The following is an 18,810-nucleotide window of genomic DNA, read 5'->3' on the forward strand; positions in this document are numbered from 1 at the left end:
ACCGGTTTCCTCAGCTTCTACTGCTGGTCACTGCCTCTCCCCCTTCCAGCCCCTCCCCACCCCCTGCCACCCCTTTCATCACCTCCTGAGGTAGTTTGGTAACAAGAAAGTTAGCAGGAGAGCAAGTTCTTAAATCATTTGAGATTTTTTTTCCAAACAAAACTGTTTCTTATTGAACAAACTGGTAACAAATTAAATCATCAACAGGAGTCAACCCTTTACCGCATAGCATGCAAGGAGCAGGCCATTTGCTCAGTCAAAAAAAAAAAAAAGGATACAACCAGGAAAGCCCAGCTTCACCTTCACAGGCCAGATTGATAGGAATAAAGTCATGTCATCAGCTAAAGACACATGGGTGACAGCGTACATTCATAGGCACACACAACCTAATCCAAACACACACAGGCCAAACAAGCAAAAAAAGAAAGAAAAAAAAAAAGTTCTGTCCCTCAGGGAGAAATCACCTCTGAGCTGTGGCAAACACCTCCAGGGACCCCGCTGGGTATTGCAAATAACCACTGTGAGCCAGGTGTGTTCCCCATCCCAAGGGAAAGCCACTACTTAATTCTCGCTTTACTGTTGTCTCTGAGCAGGAACAAAGACTCTTAGGTTGCCATACCTTCCAGTTTCTCACAAGTAGCCCGGACTTTTATGGGAAGCCTCCACAAAGCTGGGAGTTTCCTTCTGGTTTTGGTCAGCACAGTATTATCCCCAGTGCTTACAACAGTGTCTGGCACACTGCAAGTACTAGGAAAATAGTGTGGATGGCATGAATGTTAAACTCCCTGATTTTTTAATTCCATTTTTTCTTTTAAACATAGTATGGTCAAATAGGACATCTGCCAGCCAGAATTCCAGATGACCCAAACAACTGTCCTTTCTCCATTTCTCTTTTCTGGACTCCAAAGGAGAAATAAAGTTTAATGTCAGAAAAACAAAAAGTAACGTACAGGCCTTCCATTAACCAAGACCCATTCAGCATCTCGTTTGCTACTCCCTGGGGATAACCTGTTGCAAGGTTAGTAAGATAATCAAAGGGTTCTCAGCGCCTTAGGAAGCAAACTCTCAGAGGAAAAAGTTAACAAGAACTGCACACCTCATAAATCACAATATAATATGCACCAGGCATTTGATTTACAGATTGCAATATGGCTACACACCTCTTCCACTGTCCAGCCTGGAATCAACAATCTCTAAAATTCCAAAAGGAATTATAGAAACTATTTAATAAGGGTGAGGGAAACAACCCCAAAGAAATCAATGGTCTTGCCTAAGATCACAGAGCTGGCTTGGCTGGTTCCCATGGCTAGTTCTAAACTCCAGAGAGGAAATTAGAAACCTAGATCACTTTGCCGAGTACAACTCTCCCAGATCTTTTCCTGAGGTCAAGTTATTCCGAGCCCACAGCCCAGACTTAAATGATATATGGGATAACGTTATCACATTATTATAACGTAATCATACTTGAGGCCCCAAATAAAAGTTCTCGAATAAAGGAGTAGAATCAAAACACTCACCACCACAAAATTCAGACTCTCTCCATAGTTATTATCAGCTTATGCAGAAGCTAAAATAATATGCTAAAAGGTCATCTCTTCAACATAACCAAATAAAATTCTATGCTAATTGTATTATTTCCTTATTTGATTATTGCAAATACACAAAGACACCTTTATTTCACCCAGTGTATATGGTGCTTGCTTATATGGGAAAAGCAGGTAACTAAAGTGCACAAAGCTGGGTCTGCCTTTTAACTGGCTTTCCTATGCAATTAGAAAAACACAGCTTCCAAATTGTCTGCAAACAGAAACCGGTCTGAAATTCAAAATAATCTTGAGAAATGAGAGACATTATAGCCACCCCTACTTACTACCTGGGCGACTTTAGAAAGTGACAACCTCCTTTCCCTTTGGTTTCCTCATCCTAAAGTGGGGATAATCGTTGTTCCTATTTACAGGGAGGGTTAAAGGAATAGAAAATGCTCAGCACAGAGATTGGATCATGGCAAGGGCTTGGTAAGTGTAAGCCATTATAACTGTTCTTCCCATTTTAAAAATTTAAAACAAAAAAACAAGGCCCAGTAACCCAAGGTGTATTGCTGCAAGGGACCAAGAATTTCACAATCTGAGTCTCGAGGGTCCTGGCATGGTTCCTGAATAACAGATGTGTATATCTGGGACTTCGAGGTCCACTTCGACAAGAGGTTGGTTGTTTCGGGTTGAACTGTGTCTCCCAAAAAGATTTGTTCGACTCCTAACCCATGGTCCCGTGAATGGGTCTCTGAACATGTGATTAGTTCAGCTGAGCCCAAACTGAACAAGGGTGGGCCCTAATCCAATGACTGGTGTCCTTTTAAGAGGAAAGTTGGACACAAGTGAGATCATCACATGATGGCAGAGGCAGAGCTGGCAGTGCTGCAGCTGCAAGCCAAGGAATGCTCAGGATTGCTGCCGAACACAGAAAGCTGGAACGGAACAAGGAAAGATCCTCCCCTCCAGGTTTCAGAGGGAGCAGGGGTCTGGTGACACCTTCATTTCAAACTCTGAACTTCTAGAACTGTGAAACAGTTTCTGTTATTCGAAGCCACACTGTTTGTGATCCTTTGTTACAGCCACTCTAGGAAACTAAGATGTTGGGTGACTTGCTAAGGCCACTTAGCTACCAAGTGACAGAGCTAAGGCTATAGCTGACTCTTAGCCTCCATACTCGCTGAATGGATACACTCCAGGAAAAGCTTTTCATTTGTTTTCAATGGACAGAAGTCATTTATGTAAATAACCACTACTTTTGTCAATGCTTGACTATCTTTCCTCTTGAAAAGGTAAGGACATTTCCTCACTAGACTCAACTATGCTTTTACAGCTAGTAAATTTCTTTGCCTGTGACCATCACCTATTCGAATGATTCCAAATTGATGCATGTTTCCAATTAAAGCAGACTGCAAAAGTTCTGAAGTGTGAAAACTCAAGTTGCTCTTGGATTCATATAAGTGGCTAGAACCCCTCCAAAATATACACCGAAATATCAATTGACAACCTGATTCATTCTCATTAGAAAATAGTAACATGAAACCAAAAATAAAACCAATTCTATTTTCTTACATGGAAGTGTTATATATTCTATGAACTATGCTTTCATTTCTTCTTATAGTTGTTAGATTTCAGCAGCCAACTGTGTCACTTTGCTACAGCCCAAAATAGCTAAGTCGAGTAGTTTAAAATCACGTTTTGTTGTTTGGCCAGAAAACCACCCTGGTGATTTCAGTTTGCAAAAAACACAAAAAACAAAAAACCTGATTATAGGGCTGAGCTGTGTACAGGTTTATGGTTCTTGTATATTTTCTATGTCTGAATCCATGAAGCTATGAACACAGGTGTCACACAGCACAAAATAAAAGCAAACACCCAAACACTACCATTTACTTTCCACTAGAGGCAAATCACAGGCCCAGAAATGACAGGGACAGAGCAGTCATTTCTCTGCTCTGGGTCATCACACAGTCCCCAAGGCCTCTCTTGGGTCATCACACAGTCCCCAAGGCCTGACATCTCAGGGTCCAGGGCCAAGCAACTCTCTACAATGGATGATCCTGCCCAGGGATCATGTGAAAGTCACATGGCACCTTTGATGCTGCAGATACCATTTTCTGGTTTTAAGCTGCGAAAGCTGAGACCTCCCTTTGCAATGTGGGCGAGGAGCACCTCAGACTTCACTGAGGCTCTTTCATTTCTTTAAACCTCAAAATGTAACCAGTCTAATTTTACATAGGATGCTGTCATGCCAATTCTTATTCCTTCTCACCCCCAATAGCAATGCTGGCTACAAAGACCTTCATACACATTTTTAAAATATTTTGTTTGCGCACACAGTTGTCCTTTTCACTTGCCTTTACCTCTTCTCATATATTCCTATCCAAATCTCCCTAATACACATAATAATATAATGGCTAATTTACTGAGCACTTACTATTTGCCAAACACAGTGCTAAGTTCTTTACAGGCATTTTCACTCAAGACTCACAAAGACCCAAATAGAGTCAGCATACCAGCATTATCTTATTTTCAAGGAGGGAAAAAAAACAGCAACAAAAAACCAAACACAATAATAACAAGGCTCAAAAAGGTTAAGGCAGCACAGCTAGTAAACTTGTCCAAGGCAGCACAGCTAGTAAATGGTAAAGGCCAGCTGGTTCCATAGATTATACATTTCTATACTTCACTATTTTTTTTCACATGGGCAGGCACCAGGAATCGAACCCGGGTCTCTGGCATGGCAGGCGAGGACTCTGCCACTGAGCCACCATGGCCTGTGCCACTATATTTTATACAACTTTCCATGGCTACCTAGTTAAGAAAGGAAATTTAAAATAAAAAGCATTTACAAGTCCCAGGCTTCTTGCTACATGTTGATGGAACAGTACAGTGATTTCCATAAAGTGGTTAACAGAAAGATATCAAAGCTTCACTCAATGTGAAAGTTAGCCACTCCCTTTCTATTTCAAACATTACAATAAAGCCAGCAAGTTGGGAGGTGGGGGGTGGGGGGCAGGGTATGGAAAAGAGAAATGGTGTATATTTGGCACCTGGTCAGCAAACTGTCATTCTACCATATAACTCTAAAAGCACTTTTTTAAAAAATATGTTTTTTAAAGTAGTCATAGTATCAAGGGCTGCAGTCGTAAAAATCTTGTTCCTACATTAGCCTGGCAAGCCATCTCATGTAAGTTACATGTTTTTGTCAGAGCACCAAATAATTTGCTGTAAAATGATACCAGGTGAAAAGGTATCCAATTATAGAAGTCCTCATAGGAGGGAACAATCTCACATGGAGTCCTCTATCTACTTAAAATAATCTGGCCCAGCCATCACTTATAAACCACATAATCCTTCTCAAAGTATGAGTGAACCTCTAATTTATCTGCTGTACATTTCAATCATCACAGACTTTTCTGAAAGTGGAAATCACCCACATTAAGATTGTTTTTTTTAAAGAGACAATAACAATTCTGTGACCTTGTCAATTTGAGACAAAGAAATTGCAGAAAAAACGGACGGGAGAGTAAATACAGATTTTTGAAACACAATCTTTTTTGTTTACAAAGCCATATAAGCACAATACCAATTTTTTAAAAATCACAGGAAAAGTCAATCATGGATAGCTCTTTTTTACAGAGATGAGCATTTGATCTTCTCAGTGCATAGAGCCTTGACACAGTCCTAGATTCAGTTCTGTGCAAGCAACATGGTCACTTGCATTTCCCAGACAGGGAAACCGCTGACAAATATTTACTGAGGGACTAACATGTGCCCAGGCAACCTCATTCTGGGACAAATTCAATGGCTGCTGCCAAATTCCACAAAGCTCTCACAGCCTGATGGGGGCAGGCTCTTCTCAGAAGAACATTTCTCACTCCTGGCTTTTACCAAGGATCAAGCTCAGATGCAGAACTAAAATAAAAGTGGGACAAGGCACACTTCCTTGGCTTCTTTTATATTATTAGATACACATGCCTTTTATTCTCCACACAGATAAAGCCACAGTTTCACCACCTGTCATCTGATAGCACTCAACCTGTAACCAAAGCGTACCAAGAGCTTTCGGGAAGCATCAAACCCTTTTGAGATAACTTTGGATGCCCTAAATTTCTCCCATACATTAGGAGATGTGACTGCACAAAAGGTGAACTCCAGGATTAAAGTGTTAATCATAAATTTCTTTTTTTAAATCTTGCAATTCAGAAAGTATACCCATATTATAATCTTCATGCTGGTTAAAAATGACTTTCTATTGTCCCACATGCTTTAAGTAAAATGCTAAATGGAAATACAGATTTTAAAAAATACTTTCACCAGAAGAATTGAAACAAACCACTAGCAATGCTTGGTTTGCTTTCTTCATCTAGGTAAAATGAATTTAAGTGCCCAGGCTGATCTTTTGGTTGAGGAGTTTCCAGGAAAAGTATAGAGGTGAGGGTAGGGAAGGGAGTACTTGAAGGCAATTGCTCAGAGACATTCATTTTAAGGGGCTCTTACACAAATGGAAAGAGAGTTTACCTCAATTGGTGCATCAGGATAACTGATTATACTATTCTAATTTAATTTCACAAGAAAACTGAAAAAGGAATCTAAAAGGGTTTTGGTTTTTGTTTTGCAGCATTAAATCTTCAGCATTCAAAAAAAAAAAAAATCATCAACATTCCCTGTACAGCTTCATGTAAACCACATAATTTCAGTGAAAACAGGTCCCTAACGAAGAGGAGATCTCAAAGCTTCATTACTGGATAGTCCCCATTCTCAATTCAGACAACCTAGTCCTAAGGCTTTTCTGCCTCTGGCAACTCCCACATCCAGAAGGTCCTGACATGCCCATTAGCGTGAACATCCTAACCTCATCAGCCCTCTCAAGGGAACACCATTCAGGGGAAACAAGTGTATTCTTCCTTAACTGTCAAATGGACTTTGTTAAAAGGCCAGGCTCAGCGGTAAGATTCTTCATCTGGAAACAAGACACTTGAGGGAGAAAAACAACTGAACGATTTCTCATCCCATCCCTAAAAGTAAGACTGTCCACTTTACAAATACTTCTTTTGCTTTTTCCTAAGGCAGCCATAAAGGCCTCCCATCAGGACTAAAGCACACACACATGCAAATACATCAAGAAAGACGGCTTCGGCCGGACATCAAACGCAGATCATCCAATTCTAACACATCCAACATGCAGAGCAAAGCTTATCATCTGAAGTGGTTCCAATGGCAGCTTCCTAGATGTAATTACCGTACAAAACATATCAGAATCTCGGAGGGCGGAAAGAGAGGAGAAATCAATAAAAAAATTTTAAAAGAAGTTTTTGCTCAATAACTACAGAATGTAAACCAGATAAAATATTAACCCTCTCAGTAACGTATTAAAATTCTGTCCTAGGCACTTAAATTTCCAATGTTTAGAGACAAAGACCAAATATTTAGATAAAACATGTCAGGGATTTGCTTTAAAATTATGAGATGTGAGGGAGGCTGGGGGGCTACAGATGAGAGAACCTGAGCTGACCACTGTGGATGCTGGGTGGTGGGCTCACAGAGTCCATTATGTTTTTCTATAAGTTCTTTAATAACACTTGCTTTTAAATGATGTAGAATGTAATACACCCAATATTGTTTGATAATACTTCTGCTTTGCACTTGAAAACATCATTTGAAACACTAAGCCCGACACAGATCCCACACCTGTCACAGCACTGTTGAAAGATTAAAGGCCACTGTTTTCAGATCCCAAAGAAAAGACTCATACCAACGCTGTTTCCAAAACCCTCCCCAAATTACAGCTACACTACATCCTGAAAAAGAGCTTAGAACTGAAATGCAAGGGAACAGTTAGTGGGATTCTGAGAGCAAACAAATAAAATAACTCCGTAACACAAGATTTTGGTTAAGATGTCACAGAGGCCCCTAATTCAAAAATCAGGCGCATTTTTAGCCCGCCTGTCAAACAGATGAACACTTCCTACGCTACCGCAGGCAAGAAGGGGTGTTCCAAAGGGAATTCCAGCACCCCCCACTCCCACCCCTCTCCCCCCCCCCCCCCCCCCACCCCCCGTGAAAAGCGGATGACAGAGCAGGAGCACAAACTCCTTCCTGGTCGCCCCCATGGCCGGGACACCTCGTCCCTGCGGGTGAGCCTCGCAATCCGGCCGCGCGCACCCCAATGCCGCTCCCACGGTGGCCGCCCCCGTCCCCAACCCCCACTCCCACCCCACCGGCGTGGAGGTGGCGGGGCCCGCAACAGGAACCCGATGGGTGGCTCGGGGGCGCCCCCTGAGGTGCAGCGGCGCCACGGCACCCTTGGAAAAACAAGGAAAGCTGTCTTCTCCCAGGGCTCTGACATTTTAACTTTGCCTGGCTCGGAAGGTTGCTGCATGCATACAGGGTTGCACTTTCCCAAACCCACCCCCCTACACACACACCCGCTCTTGCCCGTGCTTCAATCCATCCCCCTTTCTTTTTGACCTCCTGGGGCTCCTGGTAGAGGGAAAAGGCTATTCACTTCGAAGCATGGACACGAAAGAAAATGAGGAAGATGAAAACTGTCAAAGCCCCACGAAGGCGGCATCACTGGCAGTGATTTCAACCTTCCTCAGACACCAGGAAAAAAGACTGGCCAACTAACTGCATCCCTGAACATAAAGAGAAGGGCCTCTTATATCGCAACCCTGCCCTCGGCCGCCTCCCACTGCACCCATTAAACAGTGATCTTTGCAAAAGCTCAAACGCTCTGCGTACCTCGCCCTCAGGGAAATGATGAATACAAATGCAGAATAGTCTTTAAAGGAAACAGAGTAGCTGTTTGTCTTGGGGAAATGTTCTTTCTGACCCCAACCCCGTGGCAGCAGGACCCTAAAGGGCAAATCCCAGACCTCCAGAAGAGTGCGGACAACTCTTCCTCCCTCCGCCTCCCGGTAGGGTTTTGGGGCTGGGGCAGGAGTTCGTACGGCGCCAGGGGGTGGGCAGAATATGTGAAAGTGTTAAGGGAAAGGGGGTGTCAAAGAAAAGCTGCTGTGAGGAGTTTCCCTTCCATCGCTGCACCTAGGGGCCACCCCAAGCCCACAAAGGTGACACTATTGCCAGTTCCCCGAGAGCGGGTTCCCTAAAGCTGCAAGGGTGCCTGCTCTGGGGCGCACGACAGAGCTGGGGGACCCGCTGCACCAAAACCAGGCGCTCAGATCTCCGGGAGACAGGCGGCGATGCCCGGAGAGAGCAGAAACATCGAAAGCACGATGTTTCTCTTTTTCTTGGCTCCGATACCCCCCACCTATGGGTATCACGAGCTGATGGATGAGAGGACAAAAAAAGAGGGGTTCTCTGTCTTTAAGGAAGCGAGAGATGAAAAGCGACTCCAATCCCTTCCCCCGGTTAGAGCTGAGGACGCGGCCTCCACCCCCTTCTCTCCCACGGAGGGAGCCGGGTAGCTTCCAGGGATCTCCAGGCTGCAGCCCCCGGGGCCTGCAAGAGGGCAGAGGGAGGAGGCCGGCCCCTGCCCTCCCGGAGAAGAGAGAATAAGGGGGGGCCAGAAGCATTGGGTCGCCGAGTTGCACACGGTTACGTGCGGTGATTAATGATCATCACCAATGGCCAATGTTGCTCCTGTCTCAACCTGGACAGAAGCAAGAGAGTCTGGGTCTCTCAGCATTGAACTGCCTGCAAAAAGGCAAAGATGAAGGTAGGCAAAGCGCACAAGACAGGAAAAATCCACCCAAGCGCAAGCAACAGCCCAGCTGCCGACCCGCCCCCAGAACACCCACCCCGGCAGTCCGGGGGTGCAGAGTCGCGGGGGGTAGGGGGGCGCGGCTCCGGGAGCCTGCTCCCTCCTCCCCCAATGAGCACAGGCTCCCTGACCCCCACGCCGGGGGAAGCTGTCTCCCGCGGGCACTGAAGCGCAGCCGCCTAGCCCAGAACGAAGGGCACCCCGGGGCCCGAAGACTAGAACGTAGACTGTTCTCCACATCCCCAACCCTTCCGCGGCCAGCCTCCTGTTTCCATCCCCCAAATACCAGCCTCTCCAAAGGGTTGAGGAGCCGCAAAGCGAATCTCCCCATCCTTATCTCGTTCAATGCTTGCCGGAGCGAAGGGGCGCACACCAGTCCGCCCCAAAACCACAGTGGTACTCCCCGCGGCCCCAGCCTCCAAAACCACCCCATAGCACTAGCCCATCCGATTGGTGAAAGATCAGCAGAGCAAGTCCCCTTTTCTCCCGGCTTCAGGACCTCCAGCCCCTCCCTCCAAAGAACGCCGGAACGAGAGCAGACCCCCCGCGGTCTCCGACCTTTTTCTGGCCGGCTAATACCTCCACCCTCCCGTACCACCAGACTCCCCCAAACGCCGCCCAGAGCCAACCGAGCGGATCCGTCTCTCCTCCCCGGGCGCTTGGCCCCCCTCCACCCTCTCGGGGGTACCCGAGACGGGAGCCCCAGCTCCGCACCCCGGTAACAACTCCACATCCCCCGCGCACCGGCCGGGGCCGCGTCCCCTCGGCGGCCGGCACTCACCCGGGAAGCACACGACATAATGGAGCACGGAACTGGTGATTTTCAGGAACAAAATCCACCAACACGGTTCCAGTAACCTCCGCATGTCCAAAAACGCACATCGAAATGAAGAAGGCAGGGGGGTAAACTTGTTGAATAAGTTCTTGCCTCTGTGCGAGCCTCCGCTAAGCCTGGGCGCTTCCCCTGCACGCCCGCTCGACGGGCCCCCACGCTCGGCGGCCGGAGTCCCCCTGGAATCCGGGAAGCCCCGGAGCGCTCCCCGCAAAACCTCAAAAAGTAACCGAAAACGTGAAGCCTCGCTGGGAACGATCCTCTCGGCAGAGAAGGGCTTCTTTCTGTTCAAAAAAGAGCGAGACAAGCGACTAGGGCGAGGAGTCTGCGGGCGGCGGCGATGCCCCGGGCCCGGGGCAGGCAAGGAGCGCAGGCGGCGGCGACCGTAAGCAGCCGAAGATCCCCAACTTCAGTCCGCAGCGCAGCGCAGCCCGAGAGCCGGCGGGCGGCGGGGCTGAGAGCGGCGCGGCGTCTCCGAGCTTCAGGCAGGCAGCTCCTTCCAGGGCCCCGGGAAGGAAGGAGGCATGTTTGCAAGCGGGGAAGGGGAGGGGGGAGGTGGGGGAAGCGAGGAGCCCCCAAAAATAGAAACGGCCGGAGGAAAACACAAAGGATCTCAGAGGGGCGCTGAGGCGAGGGCGCCTTCAGTCCATGCTCCTGAAAGTTGTGGCTCGGGCGCAGGCTGGGAAGGAACGGGGAGCGCGGGGCTGGAAACTGGCCATGCCTCCATACAGGAAGTAACATGTGAGCATGGATTCTGGCAGAGACTTTAAAGCCGGCGAGTGAGCGAACGAGCGAGCGAGCTGGGGGCGCGCGGCGACGGGGACGCGCAAGCAGGAGGCGAGCGGCAGCAGACGCCGGCAGCCAGTGGCGGGCGCGCGCAGCCCGCGATCTTAAAGCAGCCGCGCTCGGCTCCCGCCTCCAAGGAGTCCCATAGCCTCGCGCCCCTCTTTCGCGGCCCCAGGGACTGCAGGTTCTGCTGGGGCGAGTTTGGGCCTGGAGGCAGCCGTGGCCAGGGCTCGGGGAGAGGGAGGAGGGCGGTTGCCTTCGGGTCGGCTTGATTTCACCAGATTCCTTTTCTGCGAGCTCTTCAAGACGCGGCCCGCTGCGCGTGTTTGGCTAGGTCTCCCCGCGGTGCGCGTAGCTCGCGGATCCTGGACTTGGGGACCCCAAAGAAAGGCGCTGGCCCAGGTCTGGGGAGAAGGGGAGGGCGGCCGGCTACCTTTTGAGGACGAAAGGGTTTCCATTTTTGTTTCACCACCCTGCCATCACCGCGGCGAGGCGCGCCCCCAGCCCAGAGCATTCGCCCGCCTGAAAAACAAAGCCGAGCGGCCTTTGCACTCGAGTTACGCTGGGATTTTTTTTTTCTTTTTCTTTTTCTTTTCGGGCTTCCATTGGCCGAGTCCTCGGCTGAAGAGGGGGAAGGGAGGGATATAGATTCCGGGTTTGCAAAATCTTGTACTTCGGAGCCTCCCATCTCTTTTACACTCTCCCGGATAGATCGGAGACGGAGTTTTCCCAACTCGTGTCTCCTGCGAAGGCGGGAAGGTTCCCGCACCCCGGCCAGGCCGCGGGGAGGGCGCAAGAAGTGCGCCTCTGTCCCCCCTCCACTCACCCCTGCGGGGTAAAAGCACTGCCCGGCGGGGCTGGACTGATTTCCTGGCAGCTACCCGGGGAGCCTTTTTAGCTATCGGGGAGAGGCTCTGGGGGAAATGGGAGAACTGGGCTTAATCTGTAATGAGTTTTGTCCCTTGGCTCTCGGTGAGATCTTTATCGCTTAGACTTCTAAGCGCCCTATTTTCTCCTTTTACGCTGGTACTAAAAGTGGGGGAGGCGAGCTTTTGATAGAACGTGTAATTGAGCCAAGGTAATTAGCCATTTGTAATTTTTGCCTAATTTTTCTGCCTCTGCTTATAAGCCATCTTGACATGTTTTTAACTTGCCCCTGCTGTTTCAACCCCACCACGCAGGGTCCCCCACCCACCCAGACATCCCGACCGGATGCTAAGTTTTCAAATAATATACAGATGTTCGGAGATCCTCCCGCACGATGTGATTAGGGAAGCAGTTTCACACCCACACTTCCAAAAGAAAAAGCTTTGAAAAGTTACGTTTGAAATTACAAACTAATAAAAGCCAGGAAGTTCCCGGGGAGGGCCGGAGCTCTATCTTTAGCAGAACTGGGGTGAACACCCTCCGCCAGGGAGTAGAGTGAAGTGAATTTGTTTGCTTTGGAATATGGTCCTTCCTGGTTTTGTGGAATTCCTGACTCCCCCATCGCCGCGAGGGTTAGTTTTCTTGGGAGTGTTGTGTTTAAGTGATGTCCATTCATCAGGAGAGTTTCAGAGATTTAAAATGACCCCAGTATGTATGGCTACCTTATTTGAGGTTGAGGGAGAAAATAGGGAAATCTGAGGGATTTGAATCCAGAGACCTGGGAGGGGATCCTCAGGTGTATTTCCTCCTCTATTAAATGATCATTTAAAAAAAAGCTACCTTGTGGAATGCTCACTGTCCACCAGGTGCTGTGCTGAATTCTTTCCATGAACCTTTTTGCTCATTCACCAAATGTATTGTGCACCTACTATGTGCAGGGCATACTGGGAATACAGCCATGAAAAAGACTGGCAAAGCCCTGGGCTTGGTGGTGGGTGCCTTTCAAAGTACAAGCTCCGTTCTGTCATGGGGTCCTTACAGCAATCTCCCAGGTGCAAGAATTACTTTCCTTCATTTTATAGACAAAGAAACAAGTTCAGAGGAGTAAAATGATGGATCCCCCAGTTAGTGAGAAACGGAGCTGGGGTTTTGAACCCAAAGCCTGTCTGCCTCATCTGACATGAAAAGGTAATATGATAGCGTGAGAAAGCACTTTGAAAATGAGGGTGGGAAAAAAACTTTGGAAGTGGGGAAAACCTTATTTTGGTTTGTAGAGTGAATTAGCACTATCCTATTATGCCAGAGGCCCCATGCTAAAAATTAATATCAAATTAAATCAGGGCTGGTGAATGCCCTGAGGTCTCAGGCCAAACTGTGCTCCAGCTCCACCTAGAAGCACCCTGCCACAGTCCAGGCCCAACCGCATTCCCATAGAAAATAAACTTTTATAAGGCACAATACACTGGGTGCCTTTTCCAGGATTCTACAGGCAATTACAGAGCAATTCACATACACCAGACATTTTACCAAGTGTAGGTGGCACGAAAATGACCTCTCAGAAACCCTGCTGTGCTCCCACCTGATGATGCATGCCCCAACGCCCCATCCCCAACATACTGTGGGGGTTGCAAAATACAGGGAGCCCTCACCTTTGTGAAGGACTCTGGGAGCGCCAAAGGAGGGAGGGGCTACTCTTGATGGCAAGACAAGCAGGCTGCAAAGGGAAGGTGCTGATAATAGTAACAAATTAACACAGATTTAGCAGCTTTAGACAAAAGTGATAATCATCTCATAGGGTGTAGGTCAGAGGTCCTGGTACAGGGTTCCTGGGTCCTCTTCTCACTCTCAGAAGGCTGAAATCAGGGTGTCGGCCAGACACTTCCATCTCCAGCTCAGCGTCCTCTTCCAAGCTCATTCAGATTTTTGACAAAATTCAGTTCCCTGTGGTTGTAGGTCTAAGATCCCATTTTCTCGCTGGCTCTCAGCCAGCGGCCACCCTCAGTCCTGAGCACAACATAACAGCTTACCTCTTAAAAGCCAGCAGAACCTCCCTCCAGGCTGCTACAACAATCTTACATAACCTAACCAAGGGAATGGCTATCCCATCACATTCACAGGTCCCACTCACACATATGATTCCAGGAGACAGGAATCTCAGGGGACAGCTTAGCATTCTGCCTGCCACACAGTGCTCGTGGACCTATTTTGAGTATAGACTGGTAATTAAAGGCAATAGTTCTGAAGCCAATCTAGTTGGATAATCTGCCTGACCTTGGACGACTTAAGCACTCTGTGCCTCAGTTTCCTCATTTGTAAAGTAGGAATAATAACTGCACTACTCCTAAATTGAGAGAATTAATAGGAATTAATATGTGTAAATTAGAGCAATGCCTGGCACCTAATAAGCACTTAATAAATGTAAACTATTACTTTTATCTCCTCTGCAATAGGGGAGTGGGACAGCTATTATTTTCTACCTGTTCAGCATCCACTTCTTTTCTTCTGCTAAGGACATTCCAATTTTTTTCCTTTGCACTACTCTCTCCAGAGCATCTGGGTGCACCAAAACCCTCTTCTCCCATCCCATCCTCTGCCTCACCACCTCACTGGCTCAGCCTGGACATGTGTCCCAGCCCTGACCATTTGGAACTGGCCTAATTGGTTAGGGGATGGGCACATGTCTCCAGCTGGTCCAACAAGAGTCAATTGCAAGACTTCTACCTAGGTTTGCCAAGCTGGATACACGTAAGCCGTGAGCTGCAGGTTGGGCCCTACTTGGGAAGAACCTGCCTTTGGCTAAAGTTGACACAGAGTAGGGTAGAGAGCTATAGGCAAAAAAATATCCCTGATACGATCATCTGAGTCCCTGAATTACTTCATATTTGAAGCCAGAGCAAATCCTGAGCTTTCCGGTTACTTGAGCTAATAAATTCCCTTTTTCCTTATGACTCTTTGAGTTCGGTTTCGATTACTTGAAACTGAAAAAGACTTAGCAAAATATACTTATTCTGGAAAAATGTGACAAAAGAAAAACTCAAAGCCCTCTAATAATATATTTGCCATTACATGAAGCCCTGTATCATTGTTTAGAGAATGAACAAATAGTGGCGCTAATGAAATACACTATTTCTAAAAGCAGGATTAAATAATAATAGCAACCATTGACTAAAAGGGGAAAAAGAAGTAAGACTAATAAAGTATCAGTGGCTGAGAGAGTTTGAACAGAATACTCTGTACTTTACTCTCTACTCCAGTAGAGAGGCTATTCTGCAGGTCACTCTTATGCAAGCTTCAGTTAGACATTGCTACCTGTCATTACTTGTCAAACCCCAACCAAAACCATTCCAGCCAATCCTAAAGAACACCTAAGGCAATATATAAGATTCTATGAAGGTTCCATGCACTAGGGTAACTCTCCAGAAACCTACAACCTTCAGATGGGTCCCTGGTCCAGTTAAGTCCTGAAACCTAGAGGGCCCAGCCTCTCCAGAACATCTGCTAGTTCTGTCTCCCTACTCCAACATGAAAAAGTTAGAATGGGCATAGCCCAAAACCCCTAAAGAGTGGGACAGAAAGATCAAAGGAGATTGTGGAGTTATACCAGAGAAGGTAGGGTTTAACAAACGGATATGATTGCTGAATCATTCAATTGGTATTTCTTTTAGTCTCCAGTATCTTAGAGTGGCTAGAAGTAAAATGTAAAATTGTGCAATTGTGATGACAAAAAAAAACACTTATTCCTTCTAACTTCCTATATTCTGGAGCAGTTAGAAGAAAAAATCTAAGATGATGGTATGTTAGCCCATGACAAACTCTGGGATCTGTCCTGTAATTTACTTGTTGAAGAGTGATTTGAAAACTATTGTTTTCTCTTCCTTTGCTTTGTATATATGTTATGTTATACTATTATACAATAAAAAAAATTTATTAAAACTTTAAAAAATAGTGATAATAATAGCAAACATGACTAATAAGATTCTTTGGGTTACAAATAACAGAAGCCCAGAATGAACGAGATGGAGTTCTGTGGTTGTTTTTTGTTTTAAAAAAGAAAGTTATTGGGTGGGCATGGTGGCTCAGTAGGCAGAGTGCTTGCCTGCCATGCCGGAGACCCGAGTTCGATTCCCAGTGCCTGCCCATGCAAAAAAAAAAAAAGAAAGAAAGTTATTGATTTATGTCACTCCTTAATAGTTCAAGTTTTCGGGTAGTGCTCATATAATGGCTCTGCATTCTCTTTCACCTCCTTATGGATCTGTTTTCCTTTGTTCTGGCTTCCTGCACTCTGTCTCCTAGAGGCGCCTCTTCTCAAAGGGTCTTTCCCGAAGTGATGCCCATGTTGATTACCAAAAACATATTCTGATTGACCTGGCTTGTTTGATCATGTCCTCCTGCCTAGACTTGGGTCCTGGACTTGGTCAACCTGAATTATATGTTAGAAATATATCCCTTTCAGCATGTCAAACTAGAAATACTGAAAAATTAAGGATTTGTTTTAAAAAATGAAGTTGTTTTCAGAAAAAGTATCTAAAAATGGCATTTTGCATTGTGTTTACCACTAACCACAACACAGATGTGCTTATTTGAAATATAACAAATCCAAAGGGTAGTTTGACAACTTATCATTGACTTTATAAGTCAGTCTCTCCTTTTATTATTTAATACATAATTGTCGATAAATGTTACTTATATCATAAGGCTTTATAAAGAACATTTATTACTTTGCATTGCTCATGGATTTTTAGTAAACAGCTATGGCAAACAGTGCTGCTGTCTAGGCAAAACCTGTTTCTTCTTCCTGCCAGGGGAATCTTGATTTAGTTTGAGATGGATGGGCCCCGCCCCAGTGCTCCTCACTTTGCCAGATATTTAGCTTCTTGTTCCCCTTTGTAACAGGGATAGTCACATGATTGAGTTCTGGCCAAAAGACTTTAGCAGAAGACTGCAGAACAGACAAAGGGTAGACCAAGTGTTCTGGGAAAACATGCTTTGAAAAGAAAATAGCAGGTATCTGCCCTCTGATGAAAGACACTATATATAAAGTAATCTTGCCAAAAAGGATGGATGTGAATCTGTCCATCTGGCTTCTGATCAAGCTTCTAGATCCAACTGTCAATAGGTAAGAGGTGCATAGGGTTTATTACAGTTAACTGTCTACTTTGGTATGTGTTTGAAATTTTTCATAATAATAACCTTTAAAATGAGGGGGGGCATAGATGAAGGTGGCAGTTCCCTTCCTTCCCATTCTCCCTGACTTACGCGTGGATCTGGTGCTGAAGCTGAAGCAGCCTCCTGCTTCCGTAAAGCCAGAAGCATGAAGATCAGGATGGAAGAACAGGAGGATGGAAATGAGTTGCATCTTGGATGGCATTGATCAGCTGCTGACCTCCAGACCTCTTATGCTGGAAGAGCAAATTCCCATTTGTTTAAGCCACTTTGGGCAGAGTTGTCTGTTACTTGCTTCTGAAAGCAACCCTAACTGATACAATTTTTATGCAAGATATCTGGCTTTCCCAAAACAGATTTCAGTGTCCTTTTCACTATAACACAGGCACACACAAATTATTGAAAAGAAAATTAATATGTATATTTGGTAAACTCAGTTTATTGTTATGTGGAATAATTTAGATATACATGTACACAAAATACATACTTCAAATATTGCTTAGCATAAAAGAAGTTAAAAGTAGAACTATAGAGTCTGATATGGAAAGATGTCCAAAACAGCACCATTCAATATAGTGGCCAAAAATTGTATGTAGCTATTTAAATTAATTACAGTTACCTTAATTTGAAAAGTCAGTTCCTCAGTTACACTAGCCACATTTCAAATGTTCAATAGCCACAAGGGACTAGAGGCTACTATATTAGAAAATGCAGATATAGTACATTTCCATCATCCCGGAAAGTTCTATTGGACAGCACTGGTCCAACACATAATGGACAACAGTGCAAAAGTAATTCAGTGGAGGAACAGTACTCATTTCAAGAGGTGATGCCAGAGCAATTGGCTATCCATAGGCCAAAAAAAATTGAACCTCCTCCTAAACCTCACAGCTTATATGAAACAACTAAAATTGATGATGGACTTATATGTAAAATGTAAATCTCCAAAACTTTTAGAAAAAAGTAAGACTAGGCATGTAATGCTAGACGAAACTTTTTAGACTTGACAACAAAACTACAATCCATAAAAGGAAAAATTGATAAATTGGACCTTGTTAGCAGAATGAAAAGATAAACAGAGTGGGAGAAAATATTTGCAAACCACACATCCAATAAAGGACTAGTATCTAGAATATAGTAAATATAGTAAAAATATATACATTTAACATGTAAATATAAATAGAGCAATGCTAATATTAATATAAATAAATTGCTTTACTTTATTTAGTTTTAATTTTATTGTTTCTCTTATTTTTTGGTGGGGGGTATGGTGCATGGTCTGGAAATTGAACCAGGCAAGCATTCAACCACTGAACCACTGTTTCATTATTTTATAAAGAAAAATGAATCTATTAAAACATAAATATATAAATATAGTTAAAAACAAATCTAATTAGAAAATTGGCAAAAGTAATGAATTTCACTGAAGAGGATATATAGATGGCAAAAAGTACATGAAATGGTGTTCAACATCATTAGCCATCAGGAAATGTGAATTAATACTACAATTAAACATTACTATATGCCTATGTAGAATGTACATGGGAATGTAAGAAGGTACAGAATAGCTTAAAAGAAAAATTTCTGATACCAGGTGCTGACTAGGCTGCATAACAACAAAATGATGCTACATCGCTGATGGGGCTCTGCTTTTATTTCCTAGGCTGTTTAAAGCTGATAATATGAAATGGGTTGCGCTTAAACAATGGGAATTTATTTACTTGTGATTAAGATCCAGGAAAATGTCCAAATCAAGGTATCATCAGAGCAATGCTTTCTTCCTGAAGACCAGCTGCCGGCAGTCCTTAGCTCCTCTGCCACAGTGCAAGGCACATGGCGGCATTTCTTGGTCTCTCCCTTCTTTCCCAGGTTTCACTGCTTTCAGCTTCTTGCTTCTGAGGTTT

General features: G+C 45.2%; 1 protein-coding gene across 4 annotated transcripts in view; it reads right to left on the reverse strand.

Moving 5' to 3' along the window:
• The window catches only part of PTPRG (protein tyrosine phosphatase receptor type G), a 730,904-nt gene extending 719,499 nt beyond the window's left edge, over positions 1-11,405 (reverse strand). For 2 of the 4 annotated variants that reach the window (XM_077128809.1, XM_077128808.1), the window contains exon 1: positions 10,040-10,842. In XM_077128809.1, coding sequence (XP_076984924.1) covers positions 10,040-10,124 — 85 coding nt within the window. In that variant the 5' untranslated portion in view covers positions 10,125-10,842. Of the gene's footprint in view, positions 1-10,039; positions 10,843-11,309 lie in introns of those variants that run through there. The other 2 variants (XM_077128810.1, XM_077128811.1) reach the window with 2 other exon arrangements.
• Positions 11,406-18,810: the final 7,405 nt, after the last annotated feature.

The sequence above is a fragment of the Tamandua tetradactyla genome, chromosome 15, assembly GCF_023851605.1.
Source record: "Tamandua tetradactyla isolate mTamTet1 chromosome 15, mTamTet1.pri, whole genome shotgun sequence".
Lineage (NCBI taxonomy): Eukaryota > Metazoa > Chordata > Mammalia > Pilosa > Myrmecophagidae > Tamandua > Tamandua tetradactyla.